At 55.9% G+C, this 17,523-nt stretch overlaps 1 protein-coding gene across 12 annotated transcripts in view; it reads left to right on the forward strand.

Moving 5' to 3' along the window:
* The window catches only part of GATAD2A (GATA zinc finger domain containing 2A), an 82,745-nt gene that overhangs the window by 60,510 nt on the left and 4,712 nt on the right, over window positions 1-17,523 (forward strand). For 9 of the 12 annotated variants that reach the window (XM_064281031.1, XM_064281024.1, XM_010593200.3 and 6 more), the window contains 9 exons: window positions 9,005-9,137; window positions 9,735-9,866; window positions 11,302-11,391; window positions 11,880-12,011; window positions 12,141-12,308; window positions 14,178-14,457; window positions 15,577-15,875; window positions 16,438-16,512; window positions 16,811-17,000. In XM_064281031.1, coding sequence (XP_064137101.1) covers window positions 9,096-9,137; window positions 9,735-9,866; window positions 11,302-11,391; window positions 11,880-12,011; window positions 12,141-12,308; window positions 14,178-14,457; window positions 15,577-15,875; window positions 16,438-16,512; window positions 16,811-17,000 — 1,408 coding nt within the window. In that variant the 5' untranslated portion in view covers window positions 9,005-9,095. The remainder of the gene's footprint in view (window positions 1-9,004; window positions 9,138-9,734; window positions 9,867-11,301; window positions 11,392-11,879; window positions 12,012-12,140; window positions 12,309-14,177; window positions 14,458-15,576; window positions 15,876-16,437; window positions 16,513-16,810; window positions 17,001-17,523) is intronic. The other 3 variants (XM_003413515.4, XM_010593201.3, XM_064281029.1) reach the window with 3 other exon arrangements.

Consider the following 17,523-nt stretch of genomic DNA (forward strand, 5'->3'; position numbering starts at 1 on the left):
TTTGGTGGTGCAACAGTTAAGCGGTTGGCGGTTCAGACCCACCCGGCAGCTCTATGGGAGAAAGATGTGGCAGTCTGCCTCTGTAAAGATTACAGACGAGAAAACCCAATGGAGCAGTTCTGCTGTATTCTATAGGGTTGCTATGAGTCGGAATTGACTTGATGGCACTGAATAACAACATGCTTTATTTGAAGTTCCTTAATGTTTCTCTAATGTCCTGTTCTGTCCTAGAACCCACATGACATTTAGTCATCATGTCATCTCCTTAGGGTCCTCTGGGCTGTGACATTTTCATAGACTTGTTTTTGGGATCGTGATGGTTTTGAGGGGTGCTGGTCAGGTGTTTTGTGGGATACCCCAATATTGGAATTTTTCTCATGGTTGGCTTGGGGTGATGGGGTTTTGGGAGGAAGATCATGGAGGTGAGCGCCCGTCTCGTCACCTCATCCAGAGCATATGCTTTCACCTGACTAATCTACTGATGTTGACTTTGCTCACCTGACCAAGGTGTGCTGTCATGTGGGTCCACTGTGAAGCGCTCTTTCCCCTTTTTCTCTCCCATGCAATGAAAGACACTGCCATGCGCAGCCCACACTGAGGGGCGGGTGACACTCTCCTCCTCCAGGGACAGTACCTACGCACATCATTTGGGATCCTTCTGCTCAAAGATCTCTTTTCTGCCTGGAATGATCAAGTGATTGTTTACTCGCATGTGACTATATAACGTTATGGAGCCTTGAAAAATAACTAGATCGCTGAGTTACAAAATCTTTCCAGTATTGACACATTTCATCATTTGGTATCAAAAACAGGATTTGTTCATATCACCACTGATGTATTGGGAAGCAGTTGAGCTCATAGTGGCAAATACAAGTTTTCCCAAACTGATTTTGCTTATTGAAAACTCAGAGTTTATTCTGGTGACAAATACTGTCTGCCTTTTTTCTGGAGGCAGCAGGCTCTCTTGGACTATTTTTGGAGAAATGTCTGCTGCATAACCATAGTATGCCCTTGTGTCATTCTTCAAAGTAATGCTGGTGTTGCACACGAGCCATCCTTAGAGATGACCCCGACCCTGGGATGAGTGTCTTAGGTGAACCTCCCACTCCTAGTGCACACTTCAGGCCAGGCGTGATAAACGGCTGCTCCCGCTCCTCCGTCAGGGACACTCCTCACCGTAGCATGTGTTGGTGGTGACACTGGAACCCAGCACTGTAGGGTGCCCATCCTGACCTGGGCTCAGACACCTGCATCTCACCCTTGGCTGCTTTTACCCTGGCAGGTGGACATCAGCACCACGTCCAGGAGAGCAGTGGCACCTCAAGCAGGCAGGTGGCGTCCTAATGCTGTTGAGGATGTGATTCTGACTTCACGGAAGTCCCGGGAGAGTCCCAGGATGCTTGGGTTCGTGGCCTGCACCAAGGTGTGCAAGCAGGCCAGGAGGGGCTGTAGGTGTGCACAGAAGGGAGCAACGCCCTGCCTAATCTGTCTGCTCCACATCTGACCGCTGAGGCAAAATGTTCTGGGCTGACGGGCTTGTCCTGCGGCATCCAGTTCCAGGGGCGAATCTAGAGATAGATGACAGCAGAAGGGTGATCAGCAGAAGAGTGTGTGCTCAGATGGTCTGGAGTGAGGTCGCTGTGCCTAGGCCAGGGATATGCTTTCTGTGCCATTTAAAATCTACAACTTGAAGCAAGTGGAGGCCCATGCTACAGATGAAGAAACTGAGTCTCGGGATTTTTTGGCCATGCTGGGTCCCATGCAACCAGAAAGGCACCCAGGACCTCGTGACAAAACTTCTGTGGTCCTCACAGGCCACTCTACAGCCTCTGCGCTGCGCTTGTCTGGGAGGATCTGAGTTGAGTCCTGGAGGGCGCTTGGAGTCCACCAGGTGAAGGTGAGGGATCCAGGAATTTGCCTGGTGGGGAATTTCTAGGCCACCCGGGGGGCTTTTCCCTCTGTGATCAGGTTTGTAGTCATTGCAAGTGGGGACTGTTGCGTGTGGTTTTATTCACATACGGTGACTGTCACGTGCTCTGTTTCTGTGAAGGAAGCCATGAGCCGTCCCCAAGGCACTTTACAGCCAAGGTGAGGCTATTAGCTGACAACTGCCCACATGAAGCCCTTCTTGTCTTCCTGGGCACCACTAGGCAGGTGCCAGTCCCAGACCCCATGCTCTCACCAGCAGTGAGCCTACAGGCCCGGTGCCAGGGTGAGCCAGGTACCTACTGGCACAGGTGTGTGGAGGTTCTCAGCCTCCCAGCACCGTTACGCCTTGAATCTGGGTAACAGGGAGACCCTCTCACAATGGAGCTGTCATAAGGTCTACACGGAGGGTGGGTCTGTCTAGGGAGCAGACATTCCAGACAGTTCCCAGATATTGCTGAGCCAGACTCCCAGTTCTGCTGGGCAGTAGTCATTTCTTCTGGAGTGTTCTTCCTTGCTGGACTAGACCAGCTTTTCTTGGTGGTGTCGGGGTCCTGTTGGAATTACTGTGTGTGGTCATGCTGCCCTAATCTCCTTGGGTGGGTGTGGAAGACTGAAGAAGAACTGATGCCTTTAAATTATGGTTTTGGCGAAGAATATTGAATATACCACAGACTGGCAGAAGAATGAACAAGTCTGTCTTGGAAGAAGTATAGCCACAGTGCTCATTAGAATGAAGGATAGGGAGACTTCGTCTTTCGTACTTTAAACACGTTATCAGGAGAGAGTAGTCCCTGGAGAAGGACACCCTGCTTGGTAGAGGATCAGTGAAAAAGAGGAAGACCCTCAATGAGATGTATTGACACAGTGGCTGCAACAAGGGGCTCAAACATAGCAACGATTATGAGGATGGTGCAGGACTGGGCAGTATTTTGCTCTGTCGTACGTGGGATTGCTGTGAGTCAGAACCAACTTGATGACACCTAACAACAACAGCATGGTGCAGTTGCTGACTGCAGGACCCATGCGTGTGTCCATGGGGTTCTCTTGCAGCCCCCTACAGCCCCTGGACTGGTCCTTGTCCTTGCTTCCAGCTGCAGCAAGGCCTCTGCATCTCCCTGGCTGGGTTGTGTGACTTGGCTGTGTCACTGGCGTGGGCTGACGCTTGGGCTGTGCCGCCTCCTCCCTGAGGTATCACATCTTCAGAGGTGGTTGTGCAGGATTCGCAGCAGTGCAGGGCCCTGTGTGAGTGGACCTGAGTTTCCAGGAAGAGTGAAGGCTTCAGTTGTGCCCCAGCTGCCCACCACAGTGGCCTCTGTGCAGAGAAGCATGGAACATCCTGACCTCCTCCCCCGAGGCAGGCCTGTGGTTTTCTCTCGACATCTCTACTAAGAGGGTCTCAAGTTACCGAGCAGGTGGGGAGGGCTAGTAATGGACACAGGGCAGAAGCAGAGAAATCAGCTGAGGGACCAAGGCAGCAAAAAGCAGGGGATGGTGGGAGTCTGGGAGGGATCAGGGCACCCGGGCAGCCTGAGCCCTGCATTTGGCCTTGGGGCACAGCCTTGTCTCTAAGGGGTGGGGTGTCCTTTTGAGCTCAGCGGGTGAGCCCAGAGCTCGGAGAGCATGGCCTTGGACGCTCAGGTGGCTCCTGGAAGGTGCCCAAGGTGCAGTGTGTGAGCCTGTGCGTGTTAGTACCTGCACCAAGGGGCCTGCAGATGTGAGGTGGCCTCTTGGGTGGCAGGAGTCAGGAAGCTGGCATGCATTGGTGAGGTGTGAGTTCATAAACCCCATCCTGCACCTTGGAGGAACTCTATCTTCCCTTCCATGAGGGTTGGGGACACGGCATCAATAAGAGCCAAACCAGCCCTTTTTCGTGGAGTCTGAGTCTTCGTATCACTTTGGACAGCCTGTTTATCGGTAGCGCACTGTGTGCCAAGCATGCGCTTCCTTGTAGAAACCGCCTGTGAGGCTAACGTCTGACCCCTCATGGTCGCTGGGGGATCACCTTATCACTGAGGTTTGGTGACAGAAGTCCTGTGCCGTGACATGCAGGCCCACATGGCACGCTGCCCAGTGCTGGGGACCCAAGGAGGGCTTGCTTCGAATTCCCAAAGTTCTGAAGGTGACCCTGGTGTGGAGGCCTCCAGTGGGGTGTACAGGTGGTAGGCTCCACTCTCCCTGTGCTCATTGGGGCAGTAGGAATGGACCCCGGCCACTCATGGCTCTACCACTGCTGGAGGGTGCTCCTGCTGTGCTAATTCCTGGGCTACCTGAGGCCCCAGAAGCTCTGGACCCTGGCTGTGATGGCTCTGGAAGGTAGTGGTCATCAGATCAGGATGAGGGCTAGTCTTGCTTAGCCATTCGTGGAGGGAGATACTGACCTCTGGCCCGCCAGGTGGAGGCTCCTCCAGGTTCCCCCAACCCTACCCCGGAAAAGGTAGGGCAAACTGCTGAGTACGTTACCTGGTGATGGAACGGCTTCTCCCTGCTGGGCCCCTCATGTTCCCTTGAGGAGCAGTGGTAGCAGCACTGCAGCCTGAGCTCAGCACCGCTGCATGCTCGTGGCAGCCACTTGAGGGTGGCAGAGCTGGCCACTTCGGACTTGGTGGGGCCTCTACCCAGCCCTTTGGCTTGGTGGGAGCAGCCTTTTGAAAGCTCTGAGTCCCCTGGAGGTAGCTGGGCAGGGGCTCGGGGCCCTGCTGTGTAGAGTGAGAGCTGTAGTGGGGCGGGGGGGTCCTATAAGCCGCCCGCACAACTCTGAAGCTCTGGAGTCCTCTGGCTGTCAGTCTGTGACCAGCCCACGGCTGCACTCCTCTAGCTACTTTTCAGGCCCAGGGGAGAGGGGCACCTCTCCTGAGGCTGGTGGGAAGCAGGATGGAAGGGGAGCAGGCTCAGGCCCAGTGCGCACTGACATGGTCTGTGTCAGCCCAGGGCTTTTAGGTGGCCCTGGACCAGTCTGTGGTCACCCTGGGAACATCCCTGACTGCAGGGGGGCTGGGGAGGCATATTTAGAGCTGTGCCTGGGCTGTCCGTGCTCCATGCTGAGAGTCCTGGGCAGGTCAGTACCCAAGCAGGGAAGACCAGTGAGCCCCTCTTCCTCAGGGACCCCCTAACGAGCCTGTCAGATGGGTGATGATGCTCCACCTCTGGGGCTGTGGGCAGGAGGGGTGAGGAGCCCTAGAGCTCTGCCTTCTCAGTTCTTATCTAGGACCATCCAAAGGATGGTTCTGAGTGAGCAGGTCCTGGCAGCTGAGGTTCCATTTTCTGAAAAGGCTGTGGACCCCTGAGCAGCCAGCCGGAGGCCAGGACATGGGCCAGACACCCTCCCTGGGCAAAGCCAGGTCGTCTTCCGTGAGAGAACCTCCTGTGTCTCAGCCCTCCCTTCCTTTGCCCCATCCCTCCCCCTCCTACTTAACCTGTGTATCTGTCCTTCCAGGTGCACTGTGACCCTGGAAGGATATAATGTATTTTATCCAGGGCCTGCCCCCACTGCCTGGTTCTTGGGTGCATTTTACGAAAATGTGAATGGATGGACAGATGGACAGGTGGGTGGGTGGTGGAAGGAAGAGCGTATGCCCTCCCTGGACATTGACATAGGAGACAAAGTCAGGTCCCAAGGATAGTTCTGGGCTCCCTCAATGACCCTCTTCCCTGGCATGGGGCTGAGGATACAGAATGCGAACCACGCTGATGAGCAGTGAGAGTGGTCGTCTTACCCGTGGGTGTGGCTGAGTCTCCTTTGTGGCTGGTTTAACTTCGTGTTGAGGCTCATGATTTCAGTCCTCCCTTGAAATCACTGGCGGGAACTGAGGGCTGCAGCCTGTCCAACCCACCGTGCCCCCACAGCTCTGCAGGGTGTCCAGGGAGGCATTGATTTGGTGATGGTCTGGTTGGCTCCTTAGGGGTGTCATAGGTTAGTAGAATCTTTTCTCATCCTAATAGCCTACATGAGTTCCCAAGATATAAGGGCTGGCTTCTCAGCGTGTCCACATCTCATGAGTTCTGATGCCCACATAGATAGCACGACCTGCCCCTTCCCCACAGGGAGTGTGGGGGGTGGGTGGGGGGAGCTGGTGCAGGAGGCAGTCTTCTCGCTCTGCTCTCCAGCTTCTGGCCCAAGTGGTTTTTATAAAAAAATTTTTTTAGTAATACGTACTGTAATTTGGGGCAGCTGTTTTATTCAAGGGATGGTTTTTTGCCTGAACTTGAAGAACTTCCTGGGACATCACTGAAAGGTTTGAAGGTCCTTCACTTTAAAAGTTCAGCCTGGTAAAGTTTCTAGGTTTGGACACTGGTGGCTGGGGAGGGACGACTGCCCCTCACAGCAGAGCTGTCCTGGCCAGGGTGACAGGAAGTTCTGCAGCCACGCGGACCAGTGAGTGGGCGGGGTACATGCGCCTCCATTTTCTGACAGCACCTGAGCCCCACCTCACTTCTCAAAATGAAGGCTGCATGTCACAAACCGGCTGGAACTGGCTGTTGCCATGGTTTTCACGTTGGAAGGCACAGTTAAAGGGTCACATGACCAGGGAGGGAAATGCCTTTGTCACATGACTTTTTGGTGGCCTGATTAACATACAGGAAGTTCACTCCCTGCTGGCTGCCTGGATGCTGAGCTGCTCTGGTGGGAGGTGACATCATCCCCTGGAAGGGGTTATTGATCACCCTGGGCCAAGATGTGGCTAGGGCGAGAGCCCTGTGGTCAGTCAAGCTGTGGTCACTTTGGCACGCCACAGCCGCTGGGCAGGGTAGCCCTCAGGACCCTGCCCGGCTCTCCTGGCAGGTTGAGTTCTGTGAGCATCTCTCTGGAAGAAGTATGCACCCAATGCAGGAGGGCAAATACGTGGAGGTTGCCATTGTTCTCAGGCATAGATAGTGTACATCTGGCCTGAAAGCCTCTCTGAGGCCGTAACCTTAGACACAGTTATACCAGAGTTACTCCTTGGCCCACCTGGAGTACCTGGGGCCCACCCGGGCTGAGGCCAGCGCCACCAGTGGCTACCTTGCCACCTGTGAGCTGGGTCCAGGGATTGCTGTGGAGCCAGAGAGAAGCCTGCCTGTCTGTGGGACATCGTGCTGTGTAAAGAACTCAGGTGTGCCTTCAGAGACCTAGGAAGGAATCTGTGCTTGTCCTTCCTGAAGTCAAGTGTGCACTCAGAGACCCTGGATAGAACTAGAGGCATCTGGAAGCTGCATCCATGCCTGTGTGGACAACTAAGGTGTGCCCCCTCAGCGACCTGGGACAGGACTCGTGGGGTCACCTGAAAGCAGATTCTCTTGCTAGGCAGTATGGCCAGTGAGGACACCAGCAAGCTTGGATGGGACAGGATGCCCCGGTTACTATATAAGTGACCTGTGTCCAACTCCAGAATGTGGCTGGTCACCCTCGTCAAGGGACTTTGCTTTGAAGCCTGTCCCTTCGTGCCTGTTTACCTCAGGCTGGGTGGGGGCTGGGGTAGAAAGTGCTGTGCCTTGTGGCTCTGAACATGGAGGGTCCAGGGGAGTGTGGAGTAGGGCTCCAGGCTGGTGCTTCCCTGTCCCAGGTCATTCCAGGAGTAGAGTGGCTGTGGGCACGCACTCTAACCCCAATCCTGTCCTCAGTCAGCGACCTGTTCCTCCAGTTAACTTTATCGAGAAGCTCTTCTGATTTCATTCTCAGGGTCACAGCGCCACCTAGGGACGTGTGTCGTTCATTCACCTACTGAGTGCTGGGCCCCGCCAGTTGCCTCTTTTTCAAGGGACTTTAGACTTTCTTGGAAACCCTGGTGGTGTAGTGGTTAAGTGCTATGGCTGATAACCAAAAGGTCAGCAGTTTGAATTCACCAGGTGCTCCTTGGAAACTCTCTGGGGCAGGATCGCTATGAGTCAGAATCAGCTTGACTCAGTGGGGTATGGGTTAGACTTGCTTGGGGAGAAACGGTCTCTGGCTGGGCCCTATACTCCTGGCCTATGGGCATCAGTGCTCAGGTGAAGGCCTCAGTGCTGTTCCTGCCGTCCACGTAGCATCTGCGTCGCTAGAGGACCCATCACAGGTGTATTCTTGCTCGGGTTCAGTGAAATGTGTGCCTGCGAGCATTGTGGGAGGTTCCCATACTGGTCAGCATGGAACATTCTCTGTCTTGGAAAGGACCTGTGCAGGTCAGCCTGAACTTTCTCCATGGTGGGAGGGGCCTGTGCAGGTCAGCCCAAAACATTCTCGTACAGGCCCCTCAGCCATGCATGTGGCCGTTTGTAACTTCATCCTGACAAATAGAAAATAAATGAGGATGCGACAGCAGTGTCCTAGGCTTTCTTGTCCCCAGCTCTGCCACCACAGGGCATGGGGAGGGAGCTGTGCGCCGAGCTTGCAGCGCAGAGAAAGCAGGGAAGGGGAGGCATGGGCTGAAATGATGCAGTTTGAACTGGGACTTCTGGGTGGGAGAATCTGGGGTGGGGGGCAGCACCCGGCCTATGTGAGCATGAGAGGGAGGGGGAGACAAGACAGTCCCCAGATCTGTGGGAAGAGCCATGCTGTGTTTCCTCCACTGCCCTGTGTACCTCTCCCTGTACATCAGTCACCTAGGGGTGAGGGTAGGCAGAGAGAGGGCTCTCTTGTCTGGGGCCAGGGTTGCCCTTACTGGATCCAGCGTGGTGGAGTGGTGGCCCTGACTCTGGGATGTGTAGCCAGTACTCAGTGGCCCCGTCTGCAGCTCAGACCCGGTGCCAGGCCCATGACATAGAGGAGGAAGTTGTGCATGCACTAAAATGTTCCTGTCACTCAACTAGACAGTGACTGGGTGTCTAGACGCTGTTGGCCTGGGGAGATGGAATGGGCACCAAAGAACAGCCCTTGCTGCTAAGGCCTAGTATGTCTGATACTGGTGGCGTGGGAGAGGGCAGTGTGAGATGTGAGTATGGCACGTGATGTAGGGACCTCGGGAGGGCAGTCCAAGGGACAGCTGGCCACAGGCTGGTGGGTGGGGTGGCCAGGGTGGGGGGCAGGCGCTCACCTGCTCACTGCATGCCCACAGGCTGGTTTGTGGTTCTCAGGGTATGGGCTCTGGTGACATGTCACAACATCCACTGTCTCTGTCCACAGTGATGTGAAGGCTGAGAGGAGAGCTCCCTCACCTGATGTGATTGTGCTCTCGGATGGCGAGCAGCCAGCCAGTCCACGGGTGAACGGGCTGATGAGGGTGGCGCTGATGGAGACCAGCACCGAGGACCTCATGGTGAGCCCTCCTCGTCCCACATCACACTTCCAGGGGAGCACTGACTCTTGTTAGCATCCTTCGTCCTGTGGCCTGGCCCCACTTAGGCACTTGTGTTCAAGTGGAACCGTCTGACCCTTTCCATCAACCCTCTTTTCTTTTTAATTTTTATTGTGCTTTAAGTGAAAGTTTACAAATCAAGTCAGTCTTTCACACAAAAACTTACATACACTTTGCTACATACTCCGGATTGCTCTCCCCCTAATGAGACAACCCGCTCCCTCCCTCCGCCCTCTCTTTTCGTGTCCATTTTGCCAGCTTCTAAGCCCCTCCACCCTCTCATCTCCCCTCCAGGCAGGAGATGCCAACATAGTCTCAAGTGTCCACCTGATCCAAGAAGCTCACTCCTCACCAGCATCCCTCTCCAACCCATTGTCCAGTCCAATCCCTGTCTGAAGAGTTGGCTTTGGGAATGGTTCCTGTCCTGGGCCAACAGGAGGTCTGGGGGCCATGACCACTGGGGTCCTTCTAGTCTCAGACCATTAAGTCTGGTCTTTTTATGAGAATTTGGGGTCTGCATCCCCCTGCTTTCTCAACCCTTATTTCTTGATCTTACAGAAAAGTAGTCCTGAAGAACGAGAAAGGATGATTAAGCAACTAAAAGAAGAGTTAAGATTAGAAGAAGCAAAACTCGTCTTATTGAAAAAGTTGCGGCAGAGTCAGATTCAGAAGGAAACCACTGCCCAGAAAGTGAGCGTGTGTGTCCGTTCTCCTTCGGGTCGGGGCTACCGCTCAGAGCCGCAAGTCGTGGCAGGTGTGGTGCAGCACCAGCCACTGTGTTACCCTGACCCACTGCCCTCCTCAGTTCCAGGGCCAAGGGAGATGGGGACTTTCAGGGGTCTGTCTCTAGGTGGTGTGGGGCAAGGCAGTGTCTGGATGGAAATTTGCAGACTCAAGTACATATTTTGGATCTATCTAAAAGGATGTTCAGTCTGTAGAATATCCTGGATCTAAGTATTTAAATTTTGCTTCCCTTAGACTAAAAGCATTGTGTTACTCCCTAACATTGAAAACAGGCGTCTTGGTGTTAGAAGTATGTTTCCGGGTTAAGAGCTTTTTCCAGAAAGGCTGCCTCCGTTGGGCACGCGTACTGGGTACAGGGGCAGCACATACCCTGGGGCCTGTAGGGGCATTGTAATAGTTACCACGTTCCCTCCCTCTGTGTCTCTGTGTCATGGTTCATCTGGGCCAGGCATGTTGGGCCAGGTTGCTGGGCTGTCCAGCAACATGTGCTCTGGGCACACAGCACCACATTCTGGGCTCCTCCTGGACCTATCATATCTTCCTGAGCCTGAGGCTCTCAGCTCTGTTGTTTCTAAGCACAGCCCACTGTGGATGGCAGCTTTCACCACAGAAGTGACTCAAAGAACTTCAGGTTTGTTTCGTAGGACTTTTTAGTGCCCCGTGCTGGGAAGATTCCTTGTTAGTGTTGGCATTATTCTCTTGTTCTTATTAGTTGAATGACTGTCTCAATAAACTAAACGTAAAAGTGTTTTGGATGATAGATGACATGCATTGCTGTAGGGGGAGGACAGGAGGAGGCAGTCTCTCACCTAACTTGGGGGTGGTACTGAGACTCTGCTTTTGCGTAGTTTTCTCAGACGCCGTACACACATCCGGGGTCTTGCTACACGGGTGTCTGTTAATCTATGTGAGAAATGCTTTCCATGCACTCACTAGTGGGATTCCTATTCATTTTTTCCATTTTGTCAGTTTTCGAAGACTCAAAGTGAGTCACGCTGTTGGCCCTCCACAGGGTGGTGCACAGCTCTGACACACACTTTCCCTACATCTTGCAGGGATCGGGGTGCCCTCATCAGGCCCCTGGTCCCTCTGTCCCCTGGGTGGCTCATGCAGTGTCGGCAGCAGAAAATGGAGCTGAGGACCTGGCGGGGGCGGGGGGAGGGGTGGTGGTGTGCGGTCCCTGTCCTTGGCTGAGCACACCCTGTTCACACCATGTCGGTGAGCATCAGGCAGGGCTATCCACTTGGCTGGACGCAGAGCCCTCGAGTACCCGTTGCATCAAGGGGTAAGAACATCTGTGGCCCTCAGAGACACTATCACCATCCGGACAACTTGCTTAGGCCTGGATTCTGCTCACCTCATGTCCTCTGCTCTTCTACAGCCTGCTGGCTCTTCTGCAAGCTCCGTGACCACACCTCCCCCGCTTGTGCGGGGCACCCAGAACATTCCTGCTGGCAAGCCGTCGCTACAGGTGAGTGTCCCCGCACTGGGCCGTTTTTAAGTCTGGGCAGGGCCATCTTCCAGGGCATAAAGTTGCCTGCCCATCTGACTGACGCAGCAGGACTTTCAGGGCCCCTGAGTTGCCCAAACGCTAGTCACCGTTGACATCGTGAGCAAGAGAAGGGGGCCAGTGATAGCAGTGCCCACGTGGCCATCCCCACAAAGCCCCGACCCTCCAGTATGAGGAGGACACCAAAATCATATGTAGTCAGGGGCAGCCTGTCCCACATCCAGGCCTTGTTTCTATAGTTGGGAGAGCCTTCCCCCAGCAGTCCCAAGCCCACACGGTGTGAGCCAGGTCTGCACAGCCTTGCTGACATCTGTTCCCGGTTCTCCCGTGTTTTAGACTAAATACTGAGGCCTTTCAGCCTTCTGTTTGAACCACCGTGTACTTTTCCAAGCACAGCTGGTGTTTCCACAAGCACGTGTGAACTCGGGGGCTGGGGGTGTCGCCCACAGGCCTCCTCGGCCCGCATGCCCGGCAGTGTCATCCCACCACCCCTGGTCCGCGGTGGACAGCAGGCATCCTCAAAGCCAGGGCCACAGCCCAACGCCCAGGTCGTCATGCCTCCGCTTGTCCGTGGGGCCCAGGTGAGCAGACAGGAGGGCTCGGTGGTCTGGGAGCCCTGAGGGCTAACTGAGGGGCTTTGGGTGTGGTGCTGAGAGCCACCGCCCTGCTGTCATCTCAGACAGACTTGTGTCCCCGCTCCTCCCCACCAGCAAATCCACAACATCCGACAGCATTCCGGAACAGGGCCGCCCCCGCTGCTCCTGGCCCCCAGGGCGTCCGTTCCCAGTGTGCAGATCCAGGGACAGAGGATCATCCAGCAGGGCCTGATCCGAGTTGCCAACGTGCCCAATGCTGGTCTGCTTGTCAACATCCCCCAGGTGGGCCACAGGGGTCATGCATGTGCTGGGGTCAGTGGTGTCTGCCTACACCCTCAGGGCCAGGGGCATTGGGAGCAGGGGGCTCACGTCCAGATTGCCACTGAGGAAGATCCTCCCAGCAGCCAGGTGGGGGGCAGATGTGGGGGGTTGGAAGTGGGGTGGGACGCAAACCTAAGCAGAAACATTGAGGCAGGGATGGGTAAAAAGCAGGTGGGAGGGGTGAGGGCAGGATATTCTCACTGGTCCCTGGGGGTGAGAATGAGGGTGCTCCCTGGTCCCTGGGGGTGAGGGTGGGGGCACTCACTGGTCTGTGGGCGCGGGCGCCCAGTTTCAGGCCTGGCAACAGGGGCTAGGTGTGGGGGACAGCAGGTTTTGGAGGGTAGATAAGGTGAGGTGTCCAGAATCTGTGCTGCCCCCTGCTGCTGTGTGGGACCCCCCCCATCCCTTCTGCTGCTCTTGTTGATTCATGTCTTCTGTGTGGAACACCCGTTTGTTCTGCTGGGTACGCAAGAGGGAAGTGCATCTGCAGATGTTCCTGCAGAGCCAGCACGTCTATTCTTAGCAGCTCACCCCCTCACCTTTGTGCCCAGCCTCGGAGATGGGTCGGTCCGTATCCTCCCACCCACAGCAGCCAGCAGGGGAGTGCGTGTGACAGACACGCAGAATGACCGGGTGCTGGATTTGCTGACTGACGAGTTTGCTTTCCCTTTCTCCTCCGGAGCAGTGCGCTCTTGGTATGGCAGCTGGAACCCACCAGTGCAGCCTCCTCAGATGGAGCAGGGCAGTGGTGGATAACTCTGGGCAGGCCCTGGTCCTTTGAAGTAGCATGCAGGTGCAGAGGTAGCACAGGCCTGGCACCACAGGGGTGTCTGGACAGAGCCTGACCTGACAGTGTTCACAGCACCCTCATTCACCCATGAACCCCACCCAGCACCTACTGCGAGCAGACCCTGTTCCAGGCCTCAGTATGCCATGAGCACAGGAGAGGATGGGGGGGAGTATGGTCTACTCCCATGGGGCTGGGAGGCCTCATGAGGGTGGGAGCCGGCCAGAGGCAGAGGCGCCATGGTGTGGGCATTGTCCTTTGTGTAAGGGCTCCTGCTGCTTTCTGGGGCAGTGGGGCTCTGTGAAAGCCCCAAGATGTGGTATGTGCAGATCTTTGGATATGTTCCTCTTCCTGGGGGGTGGTGTACACATCTTCCTCAGATTTCCAGAAGGGTCTTCAGCCCCTTTAGCTGAAGGCACTGCCCTAACCAGTTGTGGGTTTTAGGGAGAGTGCGGTAGTAGACAGTGTCCTGGGGGATGTGGGGAATTAGATCAAGGAGACCCAGCGAAGGGCCACCCATGGGCTCAGATGAAGAGGATGAACTAGTGCGGGACGAGTGGGAAAGAGGAGGGCTTGGGGGCAGGGATTGGGTCTGAAACTGCTACCCCTAGTTCTAATGTCCCAGCAAGGACACATGAGCTCAGACGTTGGCCATCTCCAAATAATCCCCCTGCCGAGCTGCTCCATGCTGTCATCTGGGGGGAAGCACCTGTCACACACCTGTGAGGATTCACACCTGAGAGCAATGTTGGGAGGCGTCGTAGGGGTACTTGGGCCAGCACGTGCTGGGTTATGTATTTACGTGGGCACCATTTACTGGGCACTAGTTAAACCTTGGTACATCTGTTTGAAGGATACATCGTCCCACAGGTGAACAAGTTTGATGCTGGTTCCCTGGGCTAACTAGTTCTTTGAATCCATTGGGAGTTACAGGGGTCTGAGGGATTGTTGGCACACGCAGCTGGCAGGGGTCCTGGGTGGCAGGAGCACTTAGGGTCCACCTCAGTGTGTCTACACTCCTGACAGATGTCTTCCCCCAAAAGGCCTCCCCTGCATCGCTGAAAGGGACGACAGCCACCTCTGCCCAGACGGGCACCACCACCACGGGCACTGCAGCCGTGGCTGCTCCTGGTGATTCCCCAGCCAGCCGGCAGGCAGCCGCCAAGCTTGCACTTCGAAAACAGCTGGAGAAGACGCTGCTGGAAATCCCCCCACCCAAGCCCCCTGCCCCTGAGATGAGTTTCCTGCCCAGTGCTGCCAATAACGAGTTTATCTACCTGGTGGGCCTGGAGGAGGTGGTGAAGAACCTGCTGGAGACTCAAGGTGAGCAGGGGCCAGGGTGGGGTGAGGGTTTGGGGAGCAGGGTCAGGGTGGGACAGGGAATTCTGGGGTGGGATGGGGGAACCAAGCCAGGCCAAGGGGTCCCTGGTTGGAGTGGAGCAGAGGGGGGGTACCAGGGCAGGTGGATTGTTCACTGTGTGCCCAGAGCTGTTGTTAGAGTCTCAGGGACACATGTTTGTCTTTGGTCCCCTGCCTTCTGTAGAGTTAGGTAACTTTGTGGCTATGTCACGGAGTACCTGCTCTGATCATGCCCAATGAGGACCAGGCCCCCAGCTTCTGTCCTGGGTGCAGCTGTGCTGGCCTGTGATGGCAGTGGGTGGGCGGAGGGAACATGGAGGAGCATCTTTGGGATATTGGGCAGCACTTCCTACAGGCTCCGGGGAGGTACAGGGCAGATACGGTTATAGGAGGGACACCCAGTGCCAGGTGGGGACTCCCTGCACCCACCTCTCCTGAAGCCACTTGAGTAGAGTTCAGCTGCATGATGTGGGGGTCTTAGGAGTGAAAGGACACACCAACGGTGGCTAGGAGAAGCTGGGTCCGAGGCACGAGACTGAGCTGAGAGTAAGGACGCCTCTGCCTAGAACAACTCAGGGTGTCGGGCCTTGGCATGCCTGGTCTTGTCGGGGGACTCCTGCTGCCAGGCCTGTGTCTGGACCTGGGCTGTGTGGTCCTGAGAGCTCACCCACTTTTAACAACCACCTCTGGGACAAGGGGCCGCTGCTGTGGCTATGAGGGCCGGTGGGGGGGTGAGATCTGCTCTGCACCACTCTGCCCTGGTGGTGACCTAATGGCACAGCACAGGGAGGGATAGACCCCACCCCCTTCCCCACAAGGTTTCCTGCTGCATTTGTGGGTGGAAGTGCCCTCCCGTGGGAAGGGGACCAGAGCTCTTTGGAGAGTAAGTTCCATAGGTTTCACTCACCATTTTCTACAATAGTTCGGCTTTGCTTCAGTAGCAAAGTTTACTGGAGGCCGTAGTGCCTGGCACAGAGTTGGTGCTCGATATGTATTCACCAAGCAGACGCTAACTGTGGCCTGCCCTTGATCGGGGGCTCTTGTAGTGCGCCCTTGCCACTGACAGAAGTCCCCTCCTTCCAGCAGGCAAGGTGTCGGCCGCCGCAGCACTGCTATCCCGTGAGCCCTACACGTGTGCACAGTGCAAGACGGACTTCACATGCCGCTGGCGTGAGGAGAAGGGTGGCGCCATCATGTGCGAGACCTGCATGACCTCCAGCCAGAAGCGGGCCCTCAAGGTGGAGCACACCAGCCGGCTGAAGGCCGCCTTCGTGAAGGCACTACAGCAGGAGCAGGAGATGGAGCAGCGGCTGCTGCAGCAGGGTACACCCACGCAGGCCAAGGCAGAGCCCACCACTGCACCACACCCCGCACTCAAGCAGGTGAGCCCAGGCCTTTGGTGCTCAGGACACACAGGCTTCCCATGGCTGTACCTCCTTGGCAGGGAACCGCCCCTAGCAGGCAGGATGTTCCGGATGCTTCCGTCTACTCAGCACTCATCTGCCTGATTGTCAGCTGCGTGTTTAAATTGCACTTAATGGTGGCGTTTGGCAGTAAAAACACTAATTTGCAGTTTCTTTAGGTTTGTAGCTTTCGCTTGCAGCGTGCCAGTTGAAAAGTACTTCTTGTCTGAAAGGACTCTTCTGAGAGCCGCAGTGAGACACGAAACGGGTGTCGGTAGGAGCATATGGGCAAGACTAAGGAGAGACAAGTTTGAAGTCAAGTTCCTCTGGTCTTTTTATCCTTTGCTTTCCCCTTGTAGATCTGAAGCTGGCTGTGGGCAGTTGTATCTCCCTGGAAGCCATTTGTCTGTCTCTAATCATGCTTTCTCAAGCCCTAGGTAGCACTCTTCTCCCTTTAGAAGCAGCCTGTCCTGCGTGGACGGGCTATGAGCACCAACAGGAGGACACTGTTGATGTCGATCTCAACTCCCCATTTGTGTAGGTCATTAAGCCCCGGCGTAAGGCGGCGTTCCGCTCGGGAGAGGCCCGCACCTGGACTAACGGGGCCGAGCTACAGGTCAGCACTGAGGCCCAGGGCTGCAGCCCGCCTGCCCCGCACCACGTCACCAACCAGCCCTCACGTCCCACCATGGCCAGCCTACCAACTGCCATCTGCTCTGTCCGTCTGTCTGTCCCTGTCCCAGCTCCCCTTGGCATAACCTACTGGTCTCCTGGTTTTGGACTCTAGGGACCCCTCATGGGTGGGAAGCGGTCGGACAGAGCGAGGAGAGGTTGCGCTGAGCTTCATGCCCTCTGCGGCCCCCTGGCTCCAGCCCCCCCGCCCCCCTGAGCCTGCGCTCCATCTCTCTCTGCAGGCCTCCAGCCAGCTGTCCCGGGGCCCCACCACGACACCCCGCAGCGTCCTGCACACCTTCAGCCAGTCGCCCAAACTGCAGAACACAGCTGCAGCCCTTGCGACCAGGACTGGCAAGCATTCCGAGAGGGCCATGGGTGCCAGCAAGGGCAGCGCCACCCCTGGCTGGAAGAAGGCAGCCCTGAGTGCAGGTGGGTACTCCGACCCAACTGGCCTTCCTGTCTTTTCCCAGAGAAGTGTTGTGCATGGGGTGCAGAAGCGCACAGGGGGCCGTCCTTGCCTTGTCCTCTTACCCAAACCTCCAGCTTTAGCTATTCTGTTCAGTGATAATACACCCCGAGTGCGTGACAGCCCTGAGTGTACCAGCCCTTGCTGTCTAAGCACTGTGTCCAGCCCCCACCCCACCTGTCCCCCACTGGCCGTCCAGGGACTTAGCGGTGTCTATTGTCTAACTACCACTGTCACGAAGGGCCTCCTTGCTCCCTGCCCTCAGTCCGTGACATGTCTGGTCAAAACAGAGCAATGAGGTAGGGAGGGGGAACCGGGGGTAGGGGTGGGATTGTGTACCAGGGGCAGCAAGGCCTCCAGATCCAAAGAAGGACAGTATCGGCACCTCATCCACCACGGACATGTTGCCGCCACCTCCACTGCCTGTGCTTGTCCTGTTTGTTTTTCTTATTTATGTCCTAGTGTTGTTAAAACAGGAGTTAGATA

Source organism: Loxodonta africana, chromosome 3 (genome assembly GCF_030014295.1).
Source record: "Loxodonta africana isolate mLoxAfr1 chromosome 3, mLoxAfr1.hap2, whole genome shotgun sequence".
Taxonomy (NCBI): Eukaryota; Metazoa; Chordata; class Mammalia; order Proboscidea; family Elephantidae; genus Loxodonta; species Loxodonta africana.